The sequence below is a fragment of the Puma concolor genome, chromosome E2, assembly GCF_028749965.1.
Source record: "Puma concolor isolate L17-30 chromosome E2, mPumCon1.1.hap2, whole genome shotgun sequence".
NCBI classification, from domain to species: Eukaryota; Metazoa; Chordata; class Mammalia; order Carnivora; family Felidae; genus Puma; species Puma concolor.
This window is the reverse complement of record NC_141681.1, coordinates 52,086,727-52,111,199: the sequence shown is the minus strand read 5'-3', so window position 1 is coordinate 52,111,199 and position 24,473 is coordinate 52,086,727. Positions and strand designations below refer to the sequence as shown.

The 24,473-nt window shown below is 52.0% G+C and overlaps 1 protein-coding gene and 1 long non-coding RNA gene across 5 annotated transcripts in view; one reads left to right on the top strand and one right to left on the bottom strand.

Annotated features, from left to right (window-relative positions):
• NOVA2 (NOVA alternative splicing regulator 2) overlaps nt 1-16,301 on the top strand; it is a 28,816-nt gene extending 12,515 nt beyond the window's left edge. For all 3 annotated transcript variants that reach the window (XM_086690158.1, XM_086690156.1, XM_086690157.1), the window contains 2 exons: nt 5,483-5,649; nt 14,877-16,301. In XM_086690158.1, coding sequence (XP_086546284.1) covers nt 5,581-5,649; nt 14,877-15,959 — 1,152 coding nt within the window. In that variant the 5' untranslated portion in view covers nt 5,483-5,580 and the 3' untranslated portion in view covers nt 15,960-16,301. The remainder of the gene's footprint in view (nt 1-5,482; nt 5,650-14,876) is intronic.
• A 97-nt stretch (nt 16,302-16,398) lies between these two features.
• LOC147573676 (uncharacterized) lies at nt 16,399-23,780 on the bottom strand. 2 transcript variants are annotated; one of them, XR_015244958.1, is made up of 2 exons: nt 23,572-23,780; nt 16,399-17,189 (listed from the first exon to the last, which is right to left on the bottom strand). It is a non-coding gene; the product is annotated as an uncharacterized LOC147573676 (long non-coding RNA). The 2 variants fall into 2 exon arrangements; XR_015244957.1 differs by lacking the exon at nt 23,572-23,780 and adding an exon at nt 20,218-20,743.
• Between the last annotated feature and the right edge of the window lie 693 nt (nt 23,781-24,473).

Genomic DNA, 24,473 nt, shown 5'->3' with positions numbered 1-24,473 from the left:
GCCTCCTGTCCTCCCACCTGGGTCCTGGATAAGCGGCAAGAGCTGCCCTTGGGGCAGTAAGAGTGATGGGGGGCCTCCCCCTCCTAAGGGGACAGAGCTGCTCTCAGCCCCAGGGGCCAGGCCTGAGCAGATGGGGGTGGGGGCAGGGCAAGACAATGGGCCTGCTGCATATTCATGAGCTCATTTGCATGGTGTGCTCGCAGATGTGCCCCTTCCCACACACCTGCCCCTTTGGGTCAGTTGGAGTTGCTGGAGGGGGGTGGGCAGGGAGGCAGGTGTCAGGGTGGCCCTTGGGGCGTGGGGGGGCAGCCATCCGTGTTGCACACCCCCGCCGCTTCTTTGCCCCCACTCTCCCCCTGTGGATTTCTCTGTTACCCCATCTCGCCCAGTCCGGGCCACGCTGGTTTTCTCTGTGTCATTCTTCCTATGTCCTGCTCATTCTGTTTCTGACTTTCCCAGTCTCTTGTTCCCTGAGTCTCCATCCCCATCCGCCCTCTGTCCGCCTCCTCTGGTTCTTCTTTTTGCTTCTATCTCCCTGATTCTGTTGGGACCCCCCCACCTCTCGTTCCCATCGGTCGGTCCGTCTCTGCTTTTCCTCTTCTCTCCCTCCCTCCTCTTTCCCCCTCTTCCTGCCTTCCCACCCCTCTCCCCAACTTTTCCTTTCCCTCCACCTCTCGTGGTCTCACGTTTTTCTTTCTCTTGCTCCTTAACTCTCTCCGGCCAGTCGTGCACTCAACCAGTATTTCTTCGGTAGCACCCCTCAACAGGGTCACTCTGCCGGATTGCCCCTCGTTTCTCCCTGCCTCTGCTCACCCGTCTCTCCTTTTAGGTTTCCTTCTCAGTCTCAGCCCCCTTCATGGTTTTCCTTTCCTTTCTCCAAACCCAGCGTCTTTTCTGCCTGTCTTCCAGCTCTCTCTCTCCCACAACCATAACATTTTCAAGGCCCCTCCACTCCCTCTAATCCTCCTGCGTCTGTCACCCCCCGCATCTCTCCCTCCCAAGACCAATGCCTGAGCTTCGACATCCAGGAATCCAGGGAAGGCCCCCAGAATTGCATCTTTGGTCCAGAGCTGGCTCTAGTTCATCCTTAATCCCCTTGGATTTTTTAGGTCAAACACCAGAGCTGTAGCCCAGGGTCAGGGCACATTCATATTCTCTCTCTCTCTCTCTCTCTCTCTCTCTCTCTCTGTCTCTGTCTCTCCCTCCTCCCTCCTCCACCCGCCCTGCCTCCCATCTCACTAAGCAGCTTTGGCAAGAGGTTTAGAGAACAGTCCAGGGAACCAGGCACACACACACACACGCACACACACACACCCGCCGCTTTCCTCTTCCACCCTGGCCCAGTTTCCCCCGCACCCCCCTAGGCCCACAAGATACGGATAAGAACCTGTACTTGGGGCATTTATCCGAGGACACTTGGTTCCTTACTCCTGGATCACATTGTGTGACATGAGACACATCATCTCCTCCCATCTCAGTGACACAGCCCACAGGCCAGGCAGCTGAGATCCCCAGAGGATGGGACAGTCGTTGGCTCTCTTGGGCCAAATACCATTCACACAGGCAGCGTGAGCCAGCAACTCCCCCCAGCCCTGGGACATGCGGCCAGCGCGCGCGCACACACACACACACACACACACACACACACACACACCATTCCTGACATGGAACTTCTAGATCGCCTGGCACGTGCCGGCTCTTGACTCAGAGGTACAGGACACAGCCCTCTAATCCTAGTCCTGCCCCTAGGACTTCCCACGAACCACAGGAACACGAGAAGTGAGAATGCTACTGCTTGAGACCATCAGCTTATTTCCCTCTGCTCCTGGCTAACCCCCTTTCATTAATTTATTCACCCCACATCTGCTGGACACCTACAGCATCGACAGCGATGAGGACACAGCAGTGACTGAGATGTCCCGCCCTTTCCCTCACAGATCTCACAGCGTAGGGGGGAAGACAGGCGGAACACCTTCAATGACCCAGCCATGGTCAGGGCTAAGACGGGGAAGGCCAGAGGGTGGCGGCAGCCCAGCCAGGGCACCTGACCCAGCCTAGAAAGGTCAGGGAGGGCTTCCTGGAGGAGGGGCCCAGGACAATAAGTAAGAGTGAGCTAGATAAAAGCAGGGAAGAGCACTCCAGGAAGATGAACTGGCATGTTCAAAGACCGGAGGGGTAGTTGGTTCATTGTGACTGAAGCATCCAGAACAGATGACAAATGACAATGGTAACATCCAAAGGGCCCTCTAGGCCTTATGGGTTCACATACGATCACACAGACAGATGGACACACACACACACACACACACACACACACACACACAGACTGCACTTGTGTTTACTACGTGAAACAAAAACCCACCTGACCTTTAACCCCAGGGGAGGGGCAGAACACAAAGGGTGTCCCCTCCTTGGTACAGGAAAGTCCAAGCCCCAGACTCCATCCTTCAGATCATATGTGGAGAAACTGAGACCCAGAAAGCAGGTGCCCGCCCAAAGCCACACAGACTTCTGTACATCCACTCAGACACCCTAGAGTGATTCTAAACTCCTTCTGATTTTGAGCATTTGCCCAAAACTCTGTCCCCAGAAAAAAAAGCACAGACACACACACTTTAAAAAAAAATTATTGATTTATAAAATAGTTGCCTTAAAGTGCAAAATCTTAAGTGCTTAGTAAATCCATACACATTCTTTTTTACTATGAAAAATACAAAAGCAAAAATGTAACCATTTTATGCCTTTCCCCCAACACACACACACACACACACACACACACACACACAAACACACACACACTCCACACACTCCATATTTAGCACAGGGTGTCTCAGTGGTTAAAAGCCCAGGCTCTGAAGCCAGACGCCTGCATTCAAGACCCTGAACTTCCACTACTGGCTGAGTGAACTTGGACAAATCCCAAACCTTCTCTGTGCCTCAGTGTCCTTAGCAGTAAATCAAGAATCATCGTGCTGCCTACCTCATCCTTTAACATATACCGAATATATACCGAGTGCTCAGATCGGTGCCTAATACTTGGTATTTTGTAAGCACCAGCTGTCATTACTGGACGCTCTTTCAGGGGTTAACCGAACCCCTTCCCCCACAAAGCCCTTGCGGACCCCAGTTAAGAACGACAAAGAGCGGGAAGTCACAGACTCCTGAGCTGGAAGGGAGCCACGCAGAAATGGAGAGAGGAGCCACGTTAGCCAGGCTGTCCCTAGGGCCACCCCGCCCCCCTCCCCCCAGTTCCCACCCTGACCCACACCCTTTCCTATTTATACCCAGACGGAGGCAGCCTGCACGCTGACTCACCCTTGGCTCAGACCAATCCATTGTTCTGGGGTTGGGGGGAATAAGAGTGAGTAACGGCGGCCCAAAGGATATGGGGGATGTCAAGTACACAAGTGACCCAAGACAGTGATACCCAGATGCATGGAGAGACTGCCAGATGCCAGGCTGAGACATGGCAAGGGAGGGGTCAGAGTGGAGACACCATCGTGCTGCACTAGAACGCCCACAGGACGCCAGACACTCACCCCCCGATGTCCCAGACGCCCGGGCACACGAAGCCCGGCACACACTCAAGACCTACAAACCCAGCGAGCTAATGGTCCTGCCGGCAGAGTCCCACCCCGGAAGAGACAGATACCGGTTCCACACACGAAACATGCCTGGCTCCCCCGGGCACTCCTACAATTGTCACACGGACCAGTCATTGTAGAGTCACCTTTGCCCAGTTGTAATGTCTACACCAAAACACATACTCAGACAGATCAGTCCTCTCCAGTCTCACATACTGACACTTGAGTCTGCCTGGCACTCTCCCTCTTTCTCGCTCTCGTATACACATTCACGTACACACCAGTCATAGTCCCGTCTGTCTGTCTCCCGTACGAAAGCTCATGCACACACACACACACCACACACAAGTCATACAAATAGCCTTTTTAAAAAAATGTTTTATTTATTTTTGAAAGAGAGAGAGAAAGACAGCACAAGTGGGGAGGGGCAGAGAGAGAGGGAGACAGAATCCGAAGCAGGCTCCAGGCTCTGAGCTGTCAGCACAGAGCCCGGTGCGGGGCTCGAACCCACGGGCCTTGAGATCATGAGCTGTCCCTAGCCTTTGAACACCTAGAGGTTGTCTCTTTCTTGCCAACACTCCCACTGACATCCAGTCTCAAAGTGATACACACTCATCACACAGCCTCAATGCTGCTTCATGAGATTCTTTGTTTCTGTGTCTCAAACTCTCATGTTCTACCAGCCCGGTTCTCACCAATAGTATACATACCCTTGAACTTCACAGTGACATCCAAGTCTTTCCCCTGCATAACAGTGCACATATCTTTACTGGATTCACTATGTCACGCTGTCTCTCCCACTCTTTCTCTTACACACATACACAGATAAAGATAATTTAGCCAGTCCTGCCCAAGTATACACATGCATGTATGCGTGCGCGCACACACACACACACACACACACACACACACACACACCACTCACTCAAACAGCCTAACAGATATATTCACACTGGTTAGAGTATCACCCAGAGTCTCTGTCCCACACACATATATCCCAACACCACCCAGAGTTGGCTTCTCTTCTCCTAGCTGCCTCCCCACCTCTGATACACACACGCACACGCACACGCACACGCACACGCACACGCACACTCAATAAGCATGCCTAGATTAGAACCACAGCCAATATCTAGGCGATCTCCAGCAAAGGCATCCACCCCATCCTCCTTTCTCCATCCCTGAGTTCCTGCCCTTCCACAAGTTGCCTCCTCTCTCCCCTGTCCACACCCTTGCCCTCCCCCACCCTTCAGCCCTCCATCTGGTGGGTCCAAGCAGGCACTCAGGCCTCTCTTCTGCCTCCCCCATCCCCCAGCCCTTCCCCATCCTCTCCAAAAGCCCAGAGGCCTTCGCTGCAGGCTTTCAGGGGTTGCCACGGCAACGGGGCTTCGTCCCTCGTCCCCCTGGGGGTGGGCTGAGGACCCGGCCAGCCAGACCGATAAGGGGGTTCCAGTTACTGTGGCAACCGTTGCAGGCCTGAGCTCTCTCCGCTTCTGGGGGGGGGGGGTGGTTGGAGGGAGGGAGTGAATGGTTGCCAGAGCAACCGGGAGCCGGCAAGGACTGGGAAGAGGCAGCTGAGCCCTGTCTCCCCTGCCCAGGGCTGCTGTGGGCATCGCAAAGCACTTAAGCATCATCCTTCCATCCCCCTGGGGTTGTTTTGGGGGAGGGACACGAAGTACAGATTACGAAACAGGCATTCCACTCACTTTTCCAGCTACCCATCATGGCCTGAGAACCCTGGATGCCAGCTTCCCCAGGCTTACTTGCCATGTGATCTGGGCCCAGTCAGGTTCACTTTCTGGACCTAGGTTTTCTCTTTCCATTAAGTGGGACCTGTCTCCCAGGAATTTTCCTATTCCTGTCTGATGAGTGTGCCCTCTCTCTCCCTTGCTCAACAGGAACCACAGAGCGAGTATGCCTGGTACAGGGCACAGCAGAGGCCTTGAATGCTGTGCACAGCTTTATTGCTGAGAAGGTCCGAGAAATCCCACAAGCAATGACCAAGCCTGAGGTGGTCAACATCCTTCAACCCCAAACCACGATGAACCCCGACAGAGCCAAGCAGGTCAGCAGGGGCAAAGGCTGGGTTTCTGTAAAACCGGTGAGGTTCGGAGAAGACACTTCTCCCATACCACTGGGTTACTGTGGAAGTTTAATGGGGTAACGCTGATAAGAGGTTTGTCAATCAAATGCATGGTAGTAGTTAGTTAGTCCTATTATTAGGGAATCAGCCTAGGGACTCCAAATCTCTTGGAGTGGGCTTGATTCAGAGAGAGAGTGAAAGTTTGGGAGAATTTGGCCCAGACAGCCCCCCCCCCAACTTATCCCTCCTTCCTGGGATTCTCTAGACCCTCTCTTTCCTTCCACCTCATCCCATTGTCTCCCAGAGCAACCTGCCTCCCACTTCCTGTTCGCACCGGAAGTGGCTTCAGTGACAGCCCATCCTCATCCAGAAGAGTTTAGAAATGACTTCATACTCCCTCTCTCCATGAATTCTTGTATGAGAGTAGCCACCATTTTGGAGAAATGGTATTTCGCTAGCGAGAGAGAAGGCACGTCCCTCTCCTACACAGCGCTCTCTAGGAGGGATGAAAGGAGGAGGGCCGTTCCTCTTGGTTGCCTCAGTTACTGGGAAGCGGTGGCGTAGGGGCGTGGCAGCGAGGGGACCAATCACTCTCCCAGCCCCAGCCTCTCTGGTTGCCATGACCACGGCGCTCACCGGGCAGGTGGGCTTGCGGCAGGGGCCCTGGAAGCGTGGCCCCGAATGGGTAGGAGGCGGAGGGGAAGGGAACTGCGCGCACTCCTGCTTTTCTCTCCCTTTCCCCGCTCCCATATACTTGCGCAGACGAGGCAAAGGGGAGAGAGTCCCTGGCAGGAAGACAGGCCACTTGTGAGGGTTCCTTAACGTCTGCCTAGAAGCAAAGACAAGAGACAGACCCTCGGTAAAGGAATCTGGAATTCTTGGGAATTCTTGTTGCCCTGAGATGGGAGAAACCACGGACCTGAGTTCCCCCAAGCTCCTGGGAAAACGGTGGGCGGAAAACCCTGGAAGAATGCTGCCTAGCGGATCGTTCCCAAAAAAGACTTCGGGCTTGGGGGTTTGGAGCGCGGCTGCTGTCCTTGGTGCTGAAGCGTCTCTGCCCGGTCTCTCCCGATTCCCTTCCCACGGGCAGGCCACAGTTTACACACAGTTTACAGGGTCGCAAGGATATTGCCTCTTCCCTCTGCCTTGGTGGCGGCCTCAAAGGGCTCCAAGTTCACGAAGAGTTTGCACATGTTGCAGAGAAATGGGGTCAGCACCATCTGCGCCTGATCCGTCCACCCCACCCCCTAATCCACAGGAATTCAGAGGTAGTGGAATCGAAAGGTTATAGAACCAGGATTTTTCCTCCCCTTACTTTTTACTGGGGGGCTTCAAAGAATGAAAGAGTTGAGACTGAAGGCTCAGGCTCTGGAGTCAGATGTTGAGTTGAATCTTACTCTGATAATGTACTTCTTACCTGTGCGACCTTGAACAAGTGACTTGATTTCTCCATGCCTCAAATTTTCTCATCTGCAAAATGAGATTCACTAGGGTACCTACTGAAGGGCAGTGATTAGTGTTCCCTGGTTTTTAAAAAAGCACATAGCATGTATGCCTAATACATAGAAAGTTCTCAAAAAATGTTAGCTGCTGTTATTATGGGATTTTTAGGTCGGGAGATGGGTCTACTCTCTTTCTACATTGGACTTGCTGTGTTACTCTGGGTCCCTTTCCCTTCTGTAAGCCTCAGTTTCCTTTCTTTACAGTGTGGAAGCTGGGCCAAATCAGGGATTATAAATTGAAATGCCTCCAAGATTCAGCAAGGGAACATAAAGAATTGAGGACTCTGGCCTCATCAGAGAGATATAATGCCCTAAACGGGGCAGCTGCTACTCAGCTCCACTTAATTCTTGCCTTTTGGGAATGTAGACAAAGTGTGGCCACATCTTCCACATTTTTCAAAAGAAGCCAGAAATATTTGAAATCGACTGATTTTTAAAGGTTGGCTCAGTCTTAAAAACACAATGTATGGGGCACCTGGGTGGCTCAGTCGGTTAAGCATCTTGACTCTTGATCTCAGCTCAATTCTCGATCTCAGGGTTGTTGAGTTCAAGCCCCACACTGGGCTCCACACTGGGCATGGAGCCTACTTAAAAACAAAACAAAACAACTATGTGGCTGTGGGCTGCCTATGGCCCGAGGACCATCAGTTTGCCACCTCTGGACTACACCAGTGGTTCTTAGCCCTGGCTGATATCTTATCCTCTAGGTAGCATAGAATGCAGATTCCTGGGTCCCAGCCCAGAGCCACTGAATCAGAATTTCTGGGGTGAAGACTTGGGACGCTGAACACAGATTCTGGACTGGGATCAGATCCTGGCTCTATTACTTACTATCTGTGTGACCTTGAGCAAGTTATTTAACCTCTCTTGCCTCTGTTTTCCAATCCATAAAATGTGATAATAGTACCTAACCTATTCTTGTAGGATGGTTATAGAAATTAAGTAAATTACTATACAGAAGTGTTTACAGAAGTGTCTGGCCTATGGAAGCACTGTTAGCTTCTGCTATTATTATCATCATCATCATCATCATCATCATCATCATCAGTATTATTATCATTATTACTATTTGAAAATTTCCACAGACTTGCAAATCATGGAGACAGATGGTCTCTCAGGTCTTTCTGGCCCTAAAACTCCTACAGTTCTATGGCTCTGTGATTTCAAGATTCTAGGCATACATTATTCTAAAACTCTACTGTTCTAACATCCTGGCACTCCAGGAGTCTATGAAACTGCACCTTGCGATCTCTCTAAGATGCTATGGTTCTACCACCTGACCCTATCATGAAGACAGCTACCATTTTCTGAGGGCTTCCCATGTGGCAGGCATTCCCATCACTGAATATTGCCAATAGTCATACGGAGTAGCTGTGGTTGTGTCGGTGCTGGAGATAAGGAAACTGAGGCACAGAGAGGTGAAGGCATTTGCTCTTGCCATGTTTTGGTGAACAATTACATCATCCTTTTGCCCTCTGAAGTGCTGTATCATACTAAATACCTCTTTACTCTTAGGTCTGGTTTTGTGCATTCTGTTCTATCTGCTTGACTTGTCTGACATTTTTCTGATGATATATATTTTTTTAATAACGGCTGTGTTGAGATATAATTCGCATGCTGTAAAGTTCACCATCTTAACGTATACAATTTATTGGTTGTTCAGTATACTCACAAAGCTGTGCGTCGATCACCTAATGTAATTCCAAAACGTCTTCACCACTCCAAAAAGAAGACTCATACCCCTTGGCAGTCACAGCCATTCCCTAGCCCCACTCCCTGTCCCTTCCAACCACTAACCTACTTTTGGTGTCTATGGATTTGCCTATTCTGGATGTTTTATATAAATTGAATGATATAATATGTGGCCTTTGGTGTCTGGCTTCTTTCCCGTAGCCTCATGTTTTCAAGATTAATCTGTATTGTAGGGGCACCTGGGTGGCTCAGTTGGTTAAGCGTCCGACTTCAGCTCAGGTCATGATCTCACGGTCTGTGAGTTCGAGCCCCGTGTGGGGCTCTGTGCTGACAGCTCGGAGCCTGGAGCCTGCTTCCGATTCTGTGTCTCCCTCTCTCTCTGACCCTCCCCTGTTCATGCTCTGTCTCTCTCTGTCTCAAAAATAAATAAATATTTTTTAAAAATTAAAAAAAAGATTAATCCGTATTGTAACATAGACCAAAACTTTCCTGTTTTTTATGGCCAAATAATACTTCACTCGATGGAGAGACCACATTTTGTTTGTCTATCAGTTGATAGTCCTTTGGGTTGTTTCTACTTTTCAGCTATCATGAATAATGCTGCTAGGAACATCTGTGGGCATAGTTTTCCGTTCTTTGGGGTATATACATATGAATGGAATTGGGTCAGATGATATGTTTAACTTTTTGAAGAACTGTTAGACCATTTTTAAAGTGACTGTACCACAGATGTGAGATGTAAATCCAGGTCTGCCTATGGGGGTAACAACCATTTCCTGAGTAGCTACTATGAGCACATATTAACTGGATGCTTCACATGGCACCTAACTTAGCACATACAGGTGCTCAGAAAATGCTGCTGGTTTGAAGAAACGGATGATGATATGCCCATAAGAGCCAAGCAGAAACATAACTAAGGGGCAGTAGTTCCTTACTCAAGCTCATCATCCCATGAGTGATCTCAGGCCTCACAAAAATTCTGTGGAGGAGGAATGAATAGCCCCATTTTACAGACGAGAAAACGGAGTCTCAAAGAGGGTGTGTCCCTTGCCCAGCATTAGTGGTAGAGCCAGGATTTTGAACCCGAGATCACCAATATATAAAAACTGGGGTGCTTCCCATTCTACAAATCAGAATTTCCAATTAATCTAGAAAACTCATATCAGGCTGAGTTTTCTCCCTCCCTGCCTACACACACACACACACACACACCACCACCACCACCACCACCACCACCAGGTGAGATACACCTGGCCTCCTCCATCCAGTTCCATTCCTGCTTGGTCCTGTGGACACATTATTGTTCCTTCTTCCATCCATCCATCCATCCATCCACACACTTTTTGCTGTATGCGTACCAGGCATTCCCCGAGGCCCCAAGAACCCAGTAGTCAACAATCCAGACAAAAATCTCTACCCTTGTGGATCTTACATTCTTTCTTGGGGGCACCAAAAACCAGAAAATGAATAAAATAAGCAGAGAGTGAAAAGTGCTATGAAGAAAAATAAAGCAGAAAAGAGGAGGAAAGAGCACTGGGGCATTTTTTTCTCCTTTTTATTTTGAAAATGTTTCAAAGTAACACAGTGAACTCTCTACACACTGCACTTACATTCACCAATTGTTAACATCTGCTTTACCTCTTCACACACACACACACACACACACACACACTGGTTGGTTTTATTTGTGTGTTTGTTGGGTTGCTTCTTTATTTTTGCTGATCCACTTGAGAATAAGTATAAACCTCATGACACCCCTACATTCTTCAGCATGCGTCTCCCAAGACTAAGGGAGTGTCCTATATTGTTATGTTACTATTATCACACCTACCAAAGCTAACACCAATTCCATACTTTAAGTTAATAAAAAGTTCATATTCACATTGTCCCCAAATATCTTTTATATCTATAAAGTATTTTTCTTAAAAAGCAATTTTTTTAAGGTTTGTTTTTGAAAGAGAGAGAGAGAGAGAGAGCGCGCCAGCAGGGGAGGGGCAGAGAGAGGGAGACACAGAATCCGAAGCAGGCTCCAGGCTCTGAGCTGTCAGCCCAGGGCCCGATGCGGAGCTCGAACCCATGAATCGAGAGATCATGACCTGAGCTGAAGTTGGACGCTTAACTGACTGAGCCACCCAGGCACCCCTATAAAGTATTTTTCTATCCAAGAATATTCATGCATTGCATTGGGTTGTTATGCCTCATTACTCTCTTTTAATCTAGAATAGCCTAATATATATTAGACTATATATTTTAGTCTATATATTATAGACTATATACTTATAAATATAGTCTAATATATATAAGACTATATATTTATATATCACATAGTATATATAAATATATACTATATATAAATATATGCTATATATTTATATATAAATATATATATAGTGTGTATATATATACTATATACACTATAGTATGTAATATATATATATATAAAGATTTTTTAAAGTAATCTCCACACCCAATGAGCGGCTCAAAATTGCAACCCTGAGATCAAGACTCACTGTCTACAGACTGAGTCAGCCAGACACCTCATCTACTATGTATTTTGAAGGTAGAGGCAACAGGATTGCTGATTGGGTGTTGAGTGGGAGAGAAAGAGAAGACTCCTAAGTCTTGAACCTGAGAAGTGAAAGAGTGCAATTTCCACATACTGACATGAGGAAGACCATGGTAGAAACACATTTGAGAAGATGAAGAGTTTCACTTCGGACTTCTAAGTCTGAGGTGTCCATTCTACATGATACTAGCGATGTGAGGTTAGCAGTTGGATACAAGTCTGGAGGTGTTTGTATGGGGACATAAAATAAGCAAAATAAACAAGCCTTGATAATTGGGGTGGTAAGGTCCCTCTAAAGAGGTGCATTTGTGCAAAAACCTGAATGATGAGAGAGGTGAGTCTTCTTTTCTGGGAAGGAACATCCTAAGTAAGGGAACAGCAGGTGCAAAGGCCCTGAGTCTGGACCAAGCTTGCAAGTTGGAGGAACAGCAGGGAGTCTAGTAGCCTGCGCAGGGGTCAGCAAGAGGGAGCGAGGGAAGAGTTGAAGTCAGATCCCACAGAGCAGAGCAAGGAGAGCAGTGGTTCTCAGTTTTGTCAAAGCCCACGCCCTCTTTCTCCTGCAAATATTTTTCCCACCCCACTTAACTCTGAAATTACATACACACACATACACACACTCATTGCGGCACATGAGAAAATGCATATAATGTCGATATATTACATATCTGAATCGGTAATATTTTTAACAGTTGTATTGAGATATTCATTCGCATCTGTACAATTCACCCATGTAGAGTGCGCAGTTCGAAGTTTTTAGTGTATGCAGAATTGTGCATCCGTGCCCACAATCAATTCTAGAACATTTCATTTCCTCAAAAAGAAATCTTGATCCCCTTAGCTATCACTCCTCAATCCCCACAGCTCAGCAGCACCACCACCCCCACTCCAGGCCTAAGCCACCACTAATCTACTTTCTGTCTCTATAGATTTCCCTGCTCTGAACATCCATATAAATGGAATCATACAATATGTGGTCTTTTGTGTCTGGCTTCGTTTCACACAGCGTGTTTTCTAGGTTCATCCATGTTGTAGCCTGGATCAGTACTTGGTCCATTTAAGTTGATTGCCAAAGAATATTCCATTGTACGGATGTACGTTTTCTTTATCCCATAAGACTTTTTTACATAAGAAATGAAAGGAAGGCGATTTGTTATAAAATGAGATGGATTTTAACATGTAAATGTTCAGCCAGGACCCCAGTAGAAGTAATGAAATAGTCACCTGCCCACACCTCACACAGCCTGAGCAAAAGAGACAGTGACAAACACAGGGATCCAGGGTGTAGCATTGGAGACGTAAATAATATATGTGGCGTTACTACTGTTGTCATGTTTTATTTTTAAATGACGAATGACTCTTGGTGAAATTCAAAACAAAACAAGGTACGATCTTCCCTTCATTTACTGATTGGTTGCATTACTGGAAATTTCAGTAGATCTTAAAACCATCGGGGGGAAACAAAATTAGGTACTTACATGGATCATGGGGCTCAGGTTTGGGCTCTGAGATTTATAAACAGACTTTTTACCGAGATGAATGTCCAGGGAGGCATTTGATATCCATATAGGGGTCACCTGGGTGGCTCAGTCAAGTAAGCATCTGACTTCGGCTTAGGTCATGATCTCACAGTTTGTGAGTTTGGGCCCCGCATCCGGCTCTGTGCTGATGGCTCAGAGCCTGGAGCCTGCTTCGGATTCTCTGTCCCGGTCTCTCTGTGCCCCTTCCCTCCTCATGCTCTGTCTCTCTCTCTCTCACACACAAAAATAAATAAACATTTAAAAAAATTGTAATAAAAATAAAAGCCACGGGGACCTGGACGGTTCATCCTTGTGAAGAACTGACTCTCACATTCTGGGGTGCAAATACCCAAGGCCCTGCCCACTGAATGTCTGTATCTGCTTCCAGTCACCATGACAACCAAAACCGCTCCCACAAATGTCCCAAACACCCCCCAGGGGCTGGCTCAGGGGCAGAGAGGAGACACAGGGGTGACAGCGTCAGGGGGTGGAACCCACAGGTCTGACAGGACACGGGGAAGACTGAGAAAGAGGAATTTAGGTGTGGAAATGCTCTCGGATATGTGAAAGGAGAATTTGGGCATTGAAATCTCTCCGCTGGAATTCAGACTGATCGGATTTGCAGCGGCAAAGGACCGGCTGCTCTGCACCCCAGTAGGGGACCACTGTTATTTAAGCGATCGATTTTCTCCCTGCCTTCGCCGGTGTAAGGTCTTGTTATCTTCATTCTACACCTAGGACAACGGTATTAGACTGCTAGGGCTGCCCTGACAAAGCGCCACCGGGTGGCTTAAGCAACAGAAGAAATTCATTCGCTCCCAGTTCCTGAGACTGGAAGTCTGCGATCTGGGGCAGTGTTGGTTTCTTCGGAGGCTTCTCTCCTTGGCCTGCCGGCGGTCGTCCTCTCTCTGTGTGTTCTCGTGCAGTCTTCCCTCTGTGCTGTGCGTGCCTGTGTCCTAATCCCCTCTTCTTCTAAGGACACCAGTCCTATTGAATCAGGACCCACCCCGGTAGCCTCACTTAACCTTAGTTGCTTCCTGAAAGACTCTGTCTCCAGGGGCACCTGGGTGGCTCAGTAGGTTGAGGTCGGAATTCGGCTCAGGTCATGATCTCACAGTTTGTGAGTTCCAGCCTTGCGTCAGGGCTGTGTGCTGACGGCTCAGAGCCTTGAACCTGCTTCAGATTCTGTGTCTCCTTCTCTCTCTAACCCCACCCCCACCCCGCTCTCTCTCTCAAAAATAAACATTAAAAAAAATCAAAAATAAAAGACCCTCTCTCCAAATACAGCCCTATTCCGAGGCACTGGGGATCATGTGAATGGTGGGGACAACAATTTGGCTGATAACAAAAAGAGGTTAAGGGAAGCGACCTTGACATAGGGCAGGAAACACCATGGAGCAGGAATCCGTGAGTCTGGATTTCAGCTCCTTTGCTATCTGGGTTACCTTGGGGCAAGTCCCTTGGTCTCTTAGGCCTCAAGTGGCTCATCTGTAAAATGAGATTTAATGAGTCCTTTTCTGGGGCTGGGAGTCAGAGTGTTCAATGAGCTAGAAGGCTAGGGCACCAATGCGAGTGGGGAACAGCGTCCTGGAGGGGGCCCACTGGATCAGCCATTAGGCCTTTAAGGTGCAGGATGGAAGAGAGGTCCCAGGGGCCCCAGAGGCATGGGACAGGGTGGCTGAGCGCCTACTGAGGGGACTTGGAGTATTGGCTCTTTTTATTTATTTATTTTTTTAACCAACCTAGATGGAAGCATTTCACTTTTTAACAACCCATAGGACCCTGGGGTGCATTTCAAGGGGCACACCGGGCCTGGTTTGGGGCACTTGAGAGCATGGGGGGAGAATGACTTAAGACGGCCAGCCCCAGACGGATTTTCCGTTCAGTCTCCACCCACCATCCTAAAGACCCTCCCTCTCCCTCCACACGCAGGCCAAGCTGATCGTCCCCAACAGCACCGCGGGCCTGATCATCGGCAAGGGGGGAGCGACAGTGAAAGCCGTGATGGAACAGTCGGGTGCCTGGGTGCAGCTGTCCCAGAAGCCAGAGGGCATCAACCTTCAGGAGCGCGTGGTGACAGTCAGCGGCGAACCGGAGCAGGTGCACAAGGCCGTGAGCGCCATCGTACAGAAGGTACAGGAAGACCCCCAGAGCAGCAGCTGCCTCAACATCAGCTACGCCAACGTGGCTGGCCCCGTGGCCAACTCCAACCCCACCGGCTCACCGTACGCCAGCCCCGCTGATGTGCTGCCCGCCGCCGCCGCCGCCTCGGCCGCCGCCGCCTCCGGCCTGCTGGGCCCCGCGGGGCTGGCGGGCGTGGGCGCCTTTCCGGCCGCCCTGCCCGCCTTCTCAGGCACCGACCTGCTGGCCATCAGCACGGCGCTAAACACGCTGGCCAGTTACGGCTACAACACCAACTCCCTCGGCCTGGGCCTCAACTCGGCCGCAGCCTCCGGGGTCCTGGCCGCCGTGGCCGCCGGTGCCAACCCCGCCGCCGCCGCCGCGGCCAACCTCCTGGCGTCCTACGCTGGGGAGGCCGGGGCCGGGCCGGCCGGAGGGGCCGCCCCGCCTCCACCCCCGCCCCCCGGAGCCCTGGGGTCCTTCGCCTTGGCCGCAGCCGCCAACGGCTACCTCGGGGCCGGGGCGGGCGGCGGGGCGGGCGGCGGGGGCGGCCCGCTGGTGGCCGCCGCAGCTGCGGCAGGGGCCGCCGGGGGCTTCCTGACGGCCGAGAAGTTGGCGGCCGAGAGTGCCAAGGAGCTGGTGGAGATTGCGGTGCCTGAGAACCTGGTGGGGGCCATCCTGGGCAAAGGGGGCAAGACGTTGGTGGAGTACCAGGAGCTGACGGGCGCCCGCATCCAGATCTCCAAGAAGGGGGAGTTCCTGCCAGGCACGCGGAACCGGCGGGTCACCATCACGGGCAGCCCTGCGGCCACGCAAGCCGCTCAATACCTCATCAGCCAGCGGGTCACCTACGAGCAGGGAGTGAGGGCCTCAAACCCCCAGAAAGTGGGATGAGGCCTGTGGTGTCTGCTCCCACCCTCCTTCCTGTCCCTTCTCCTCCTCTTCCTTCTCCTCCCCCTCCCCCACACCCCCAACTCCTGACCTCAGCTCGGTGTAGTCCTGCTCCTCGTGGGATGGGGCTGGGGTAGGCCTGACTGCACCCCCCCTTCTGGTAGTCATAGGCAGGATTGAGTGCTGGCTGGGGATGGGGCCCAGAAGCTCCCTCCCCAGCCCTGAACTGACCCCTCCTTCCCTCCCTATGCTTGACTGGGCCTGACCCTCCTCTCCCAGGGCCCAGGTCTGTGTGATATCTGTATATATTGCATTTTGTTGATTTTAATAGAAAACAAAGCGTTATTTTCTCTTTCTTTCCCTCCTTTTTTTTTTTCTTTTTATTTTCCTTTTCTTCTACTTCTTTTTTGTTTTGTTTTTTTTTTGTTTGTTTGTTGGTTTGTTTCGGTTTGTTTTGGTTTGGTTTTTTGGTAAGGATTTCCGCCCCCCCCCTCACCTTTAGAAGTTTTTGTTTCCATGTGGGAGGAGGGGAGGGAGCCTCTGGGCCACCTAGAATGAGGGGCCTCCCCAAAACAACACCCCACCTCTCCTGCTTTCGGTTCCAGATCTGAAGGAAGGGATGGGAGTAGAGGTAGCCGAGGAATCTGAGCTGAAATGGGGTATTCGGAGCAGGGACCCCAGAGTTCCCAGATCTTCTCAGCGGCTCTACCCCTCTTGGAATTGCCCCTTCTAGGTGGGACTGTTCACTGTTCTGTTGTCAGGTTGTTATGGTGGGGGAGCGGTGTGCAGTGCCTGCTGGGAATGAGGCCGGCTCTGGGATTGGTCCAGTCCTGTGGGCATGACTCTTGCGACGGGCTGGAACAACTTCCGGTGGCATCTTCGGTGGTTTTACTTAGAGTGATGGGAATGAAGGTCTCTGTTGGGATGTCACTGAGTCAAGTACTTTCCGGGGTGCTTCTGGCACTCCTTATGATGTCACGGGAAGCAGTTCCCCAGAGGTCACTTCCTGTGATGATAGAAGAGACAGGTACTTCCTATGATGTCTCAGTGAGCCTTCCTTGAAGGCTACTTCAGGGATATCATGGGGGCAAGTACTTCCTGTGGGATCTCCAGGGTATTTCCCGTGACGTCACTGGGATGGAGCATGCACTTCCTGTACTGGGCCATGGCCAGTCACTGACACTCCTTCTCCACTCGCACCCCTCTTTGGTGGGTCGTGGCCCGGGGGTCTTCCTAGGAGGAGAATGAGGGGTGGGACTTGGATCTTATCTGGAGGACTGTAAGGAAAAAGACCCAGTATTGTCAGGGTCACCTCTATCCGAACACGCCAAGTCTGTGAACCCACCTGGCAGCGAGGGGTGGGAGATGGAGCTGGTGAAAACTGCTGTTAAAGACCCCCATTCCCACCCCGCCTCTTGTGTGCATGCTCGTGTCCGCGTGGCTTTGTTCCATTGAGTCTGGTGAGCCAAACGTGTGGTGGCTCTGTCGGGCCATCATGACCCCAGTGTAGAGTTCAGGGAGCCACGGCAGGGTCCCTTGAGCTGGAATGCTCCGTGTGGTCTGAGAGTTTAGATTGGCTTGTGGTTTCCAGCAAGCCGGAGTGCTTTAGTAGTATCGGAGGGATCCGAGTGTCTTGGTGCTCTCTCACCACGGGCCCTGAGGCGCTAGAATGTTCTTTCTGATGGAGTCTGTCAAGCCAGGCAGCCCTGAGAGATGGTTTGGGAGTGGCTTCCCTGAGCACTGCGGCTGTGGTCTGCTCTAAGGCCTTGTTGGCGGGCTGAGATTTCAGGGCCTGACAACGCTATGGACTTAGAATAGCTGAGACCCACCTCTACCCTCGCCCATCTCCCCCTTTCCCTTGGAGACCACCTCCGCTCCCTCCAACCCAAAGCAGGGCCCCCAGTGCCCTGGTTCCATCATCAGCATCTCTGGGGGAGGGGCACCCATGCCCATCTTCTCCCCCATTTGTTCCCCTCCTAGGTCTTCCAGACCCTTCTCTGTCCCATGGCTTTGGGGGAATCGGGCCTCCTCGTCTCTCTCCCACACGAGAGAAGAAAAGCCAGAGACAATTCCCACCCCTAAAGCCTGGGAGACCCCTGCCCCTCGCTAGAGAGCCACCCCCAAATCAAAATGTGAAAATCCCTAGAAAGCAATAGCCTTCAAGGTACCTTGCACTGAATTTCCCACCCCGCCCCTTCCACCTAATGGGAGGCTGTAGCTTGGGCACTAGGGTGACTTTTTTCCATGCCCTCTTCATCTCCAGGGTGGGGGGCAGGCCCCATTTCCCCATCCCCCACCTCCCATCGCTGCTGCCCCCACCCCTAGTCTCCAGACTGAACCCAGATGGAGATTCCAGTGCCAAAACAATTCTTGATGTAACTTTGTACATATCTTCTGCAGGGGGCGGGGGCGGGGGGGGGGCTCTTGGGGTAGGAGGTGGAGGTGGCCCTGTGGGCCATTGCTCCCCTCCACCTCTCAAAAGACCCTACAGTATTTCGCACTATCTCCACCCATAGTGGGTATTGCAGTGTCTAGCTGGAATATCCCCCTATGGCCCCCCAGGCCCCCATGAGGAGGGGAAGGAGCCAGGGAGAGGTAAAACACGGTCTGGGAGTGGGGAGGTGGGATTTGAAAGCGCTAATTTGCATATCATTTGCATCCTCAGCTGCCCTGGTTTGTCAGATGCTTTCTATAGCCCCTTTCAAGGGGGTCGGGGTCCCAATCAGCAGGACCCAGTAGTCCTGTCACACAGACACGTCTCTGGAGGCTGGGCCTCCCGAAAAACGTTCCCCTGGGGTATGTGTGTGACAACCCTCTCCCTATTCACATTTCTCGGGGACCCCCCTACCCCACCAGCCAGGGGTATCTGAAAGGTAGTTTGCTAGCTCAGTGAGCTAGTTCACTCACCAGATTGGTGAGTGGAGAGCCACACACCTTTCTCCATTTTTACCCTAGGAAACCCCCTCCACCATCCTCCCCAACCCTTGAAAGTCTCTTTGCATTCTGACCTCAATCTTTCGTGCTGCAGTGTGTCCAGAGGGGACACAGATGTGGGGTCAGGGATGGGGATCATTGAAAAACCCACCGCCTCTTTTTTTTTCTCCTCTTCCCTGTCAGCCAATCAGATCTCAGAGACTCTGAGTGGCCTCCTTGCACCCTGCTCTTCAGCACCCAGTAGGTGCTTAATAAGTGTTTGCTGCATTAAACTGTCTCCCTGTAACTCCCCATTCGCCCTTCAGCTCCCAACATCTTCCCCCAGAACTTCTCTCTCTCTCGGGCTCCCTATAGCTTTCTACCTTTTTCTCCTTGTGGCTCCCATCATTACCTGTCCTGTCTCTATCTTTGTCTAAATCTGTCTTTCGCCCTCTTCTCAACCCTCTCAAATCTCTCCCCTCCCCCATTCCCCCAGCAATTAAAAAAAAAAAAAAAAGTGCCAAACTTCCTTAGAACTGAGCCGCTCTGGGGGGAGGGAACCTCAGATAGAGAGGAGAGAAATGGAGCCATCTCACTTTGAGGAGGCCCCTAAGAGGCATTGAAAAAGTCTGTGGACACTTAGCTAAATTGGGTCCCCCTTCCTCACCCCTCCCACCCTGAGTTTTTCTTAGAATCTTTGTAAGAAAAAAAAAAAAGAAAAAAAGAAAGAAAAAAAAAAAAAACTCCCTCTCAGCTAACCCTTAACCTTTTGGATCCCCCAAATTCCACCAGCCGGGGAGAACCCCACTTTGCCTCCTTCAGGCAATTCTGTAGAAATTGGGGAGGAGGGGACAAGCTCAACCCCTCTTCTGTTGGCCTCGAGGGACGGGTGCCAGCTGGATTCCAGAGAAGGACCTCAAAGCACTTAACGAGAAGGGGTTCAATGTGCCAAATTCACCTCCTTCATCCCCCGTCTCAGGGGCCTCTGAGCCAACCTGCCCCAGCCACCTTCTTCTGCCCTGTCCCAACCATCTCTGCATGGGCAAGGAGGCTTCACTGCAATAATTATTAGGGGATCAGAAGGTGAAGATCGTGTGCCACCTTTATCTGCCCTAGCCTGCCCCGGACTTGTAGGTGGGAATTATGGGTATCCCAAGCGGAGTTTGGTAAGAGTCAGACTTAGAGACCGTTGGGGACCTAGACTTGGAAGAACATGGCACCACTTTTCGGAGTGGTATTTCTTCTCCCCTTCTTAGCCCCCAAGTCCCGCACTCTCCCCTCTTTCCGTTTCTCTTGCCTACTTCTCCATCCCCCACCCTCCTTACTTCGTTTCTGATTGGTGGCCTACCGTTTGGAAAGTGAGGGGATTCCCCTGCATTGATGGTCGCTGTGGCAAGACCAGGACTCGAGGTCGTGATACGCGGAGCGGTGGAAAAAGTATTAACTAAGAGCGGCGACGAGGCTGGCTATTGGGGGCGTCCAGGCTGCTGATTGGGTGCCCACCTCTCGCGACAGCCAGGCAGGCCTTCGCTGTTGGCCACGCCCCTGCCCCGCGCCGACTTTGAAACTCTGAGGCCGGCTATCGCGAAAGCCTGAACCGGATGTCACGATGGGGAGGACGGGATCGCGATGCCCAAGTTGGGGCACCGAGGGCCGGGGACACAAGTTTACGGCTCTCGTGGAGTCGCGACACCCAGCCCTGCTATCTGATCCCCCTACACTGCAGTCAGCTGTCTGGACGCCGTGGTGGAGGGGCTTCTCTCGGTGGCGCCGCGGCTGGTGTGTATCAGGTCCGTCTCAGTGGCCCCTGCCAGTCGCGTTGGGGATTGCTGGGTGGCAGGGAGGGAGATGGGGAACGTCTCTGTGGGGGTGGGGAGGGGTGGGGGGGGTTGCTGTTTTTTAACCCCTTCTCAGCCAGTCCAGGACATTCTTGTCTCTCAGAGATAAGTGGGGGGGACCGCCTAATCCCCCTCCCGCACACCTTTCCTCCTCCCTACCCCACCCCCCCAAAACCACCAACCTCTCATATTCTAAGTGACTCCATCACCACCGGCCACCGGGACCTGCGGCCTCATTGCTCCAGCCCGCCCCACTCGACCGTCAGACTCGCTCATCGAACTCTTTTTGATTAACCCTTTCTGTGTTCATCCCACGGAAAACTGTGTGTCCGGCGAGGGGGAGGGGGGAGGCGAGGGGCAGCAGCTACCTTTCCTCCATCTCCTCCCACCGCCCATGCCTCCCCACCCGCACCCCATCCCATGGCCTACCCCATCCCTCACCTTAGGGTCCTCCCCGCCCTGGGGAGAGTGACCCTTTATAAATATCTCTGCTGTTTGGCTTTGTCCCTTTCAAAGGCGGGGCCAGGGGCGTGGCCTCCTGCAAGCGGAGCGCTGACTCCGGCCCCAGTCTTATCTGTGCCCTCCCCCCACACTCCCCACCCCTTCATTGTAAATAGTCACTTTTGTACTGGGTTTGAGCCAGGGGACGTGGGGAGTCATTTTTTTTCTTTGTGTTGACATCTCAGGCCCCTGGAGGCATGGCCCACATTCCGGTTACATTTGGGAGAATCCCAAGGTGGGTCCTCTCACCTGCCCCCAGTGCCGAGGATTTCAAGATATCAGTATTACTCCCAGAGGAATGCGGTGCACCGATCCCCTCCACGGGGAGGTGGGAGAGGCGTGGCAAAGGTGTAGTCTGACGGGATGTCTCGGTTGTCCCCATCTATGAAATGGGTTGGTCCTCCAGGTTCCCTGGGGAGCCTCAGTGAGATAATGGTGGAGTTAGCATCTCTCTTTGCCCCTTTCTCTGTTTGGGACAGACAGGGTAGGAGAGTGGAGGCGAGGGGATGACTGTCTACGGAGAACAGACCGCTAAATCCTTACTGGGGACCTTAAGCTAGCTTCTCCCACGCCTGTTCTCGCTCTTGGACAATGGGGGGATTGGAGGACCTGTTAGGTCCCTTGGGTATCCCCAGTCCTTACATTAAAGGCCCAAGCCCAGAGCTGGCCCGCTGCCTGCTGTCCCACATTCCCACGTTCCATGTCTTGGGCCCAGACCATCCGCCATGTGGCCATGCCTCCAGTGCCTCCATTCAACCCCCTCTAACTGATTCCTTCCATCCTCTGCGACCAGAGAAGCCGCCCACCTCCCCACCTCCCCCCCACCCCCCACCCCCCCACCACCTCCAGAAGCTCCTGGCTGGGGCCCACTGCCCTCTCCCCTCCCCCTCCCCACATTGCCATGCCTGGGCCACGCCCACCCCCCCACCCACCACCCCCAGTGTCCGTCGTGTGACCTAGTGCACCATGTATTAGCTTCCATGGCCCCCACCCCGGCCCCCACCACACCCCTCCCCCCCTCCCTCGGCGACTTCACCTTTTTTTGCCGCGATAAACGCCATCTCAGCATCTGTGTCTAATGTTGTCTTTTTTGCTTGACATCACACACTCCTTCTTAACCCATCCCCTTCCCTCTCCCTCCTCCCCACACCTCCACCCTCATCCTAAATTCTTTCCCCCTTTCCCTCGAGGGCTCTGGGTATCCAGGGGAGGGGGTGGGGGGACCCCTGAGGATGGGCTCAGGAGGGGGAAAGAGGGGAGGGGTGGATTATTCTCTCTGGACTGGGCCAGCACCCAGAGCAAATGTGTCAGAGGGGAGCCAGCATCCAGGTTTAGGTTGGGGGGGGGGGGCTCGGTGTCCAATCAGGAGGGTCGACGCCACTACCTGCACCACATATACTCAGCACGACGGCCGCGCAAAGACGCTCCTGGACCCCCAAGTCCACACGCACAGCATTGCAAACGCACAGCCCCGAGCAGAGTCAGGATAGCCTGGGGTTACGGTTTTGGAGTCAGGTAAGATCTGGATTCAGATCCCAGTGCTGCTATGTAACCCTGGGCCCTTGCCCCTCAGAACCTCCATCTCCCTATGTATGAAATGGAGACGTTTTTAATGTTATTTCTACGGTCGATACTAGGATTCAATACACCATCCGCTTAAAAAAAAAAAAAATACTGAGCACGTACAATCTATAAGGCACCATTCTGGGTGCTGGAGATAAAGCGGTTAACAAAACAGACCCAGATAGCTCTGCCTTCATGGAGCATAGATTCTCCTGGAAAATCTGGAGATTCTTCCTTAGCACAGAACCTGGCATGCGGGACTAAAACCAATTCAGAGGTTGCAAACCATCTGCCAGCAGGCCTATCTGGTGCACACGCAATCTCGTTGGGCCCAAACAGCGGTTTGTGTGAATTTGGTGCCAGCATTTAAACCTTGGGAGACTTACAAAAATGTGGGTTGCAGGACCCTCCTGAGGCATCAGATGCGCCATCTCTGGTGATAGCCACGTGGCCAGAATTGGCTGGAGTGGTCCAGTCACTACCCCTCATCCAGGGCAGGCAGCATCAGCCCCTCCCCCACCCTACACTCTGTTTTTGTCACCTGCCTGGCCCCTGGACACATTTGAGTTTGCAACCCCTGTGGTAAACGTTTAATACCAAGCCCCTTACATTTTGGAGGTGTCAGAGATGGCTGGGCAGGTGATGATGTCCCGAGCACGAGGAAGAATGGCATTGGAGTTGGAGAGACAGGTTTAGGGTGAGGCCAGACGGGCTGGTTCCGGTGTGACTGGGGCACCTCGCTTCCTCTCTCTGGGTCTCAGTCTCCACGTATGGAAAATACCCTACAAAGGTGTACTTACCTTCTGGAATATTCCAGAAGGATTCCACGAGCGCATCACCCCATCAGTACCTGACACAGAAGAGATGCTCAGCACACGGTGGTCACTTGTAGAGACCCTCCAACTGAAAAATAACAATAAAAGCATTCTAGGGAAGAACAGAAACCGAGAGAGGGGGGTAGGAAGAAGGAAACTGAGGCTAGGACAAAGTGAGAAAGCAAGTAGCAGACGTGGAGAAGAGTCCTCAGCTGCTCGGGGTGTGGTTTTTTTTTTTTTTTTTTTTTTTCATTCATTCAGTCAACCATCCATTCATTCATTTGTTCCGCAGACATTTATTGAGCACCTGCTATGTTCTCAGGCCTAGGGACATGGCAATGGCCCTGACAGGTCACTGTTTTCGTGTTGCCAGCCCGAAAGCCGCATCCGCACCTCTCAGCACACAGTCGATGCTCAAAAGTCTACCATTCCTGGCCCCACAGGCACGTCTGGTCCTGGTCTGTGGCCCACAAGTATCGCCTGGTATTCAGAAATATTGCCTAGCCAGGCCATTTTCTGGAAAAGTCGAGGACTTTTCCACCAGGAAGCTGGGAACTTCGAAGGGATTTTGAGGGAGAGGGTGGAGTGTGGTCTCTGGTCTGCTGTGTGACTTTGGGAATCTCTCTGACCTCTCTGACCCAGGAGGTGGAAAGGAGAGGAGACGAGGTCAGGATGTAGGTGAGTAATGGGGGATTCCTGACTCCCTCAAAGCCTCCAAACCTTCTCTTCTGGGGGGGCGGATTTTAGGGGTGCAGGGTGGCCTCAATGAGAAGACAGATGAAGAAAAAAGAAGGAGTTGCCTGGAGGAGGGAGATGGCCCCTGAGGCAGGGCTGGGAGGGGAGGAAGGAGGGAAGGGCGGGGCCTGGGTCCGGGGATGGGGGTCTCC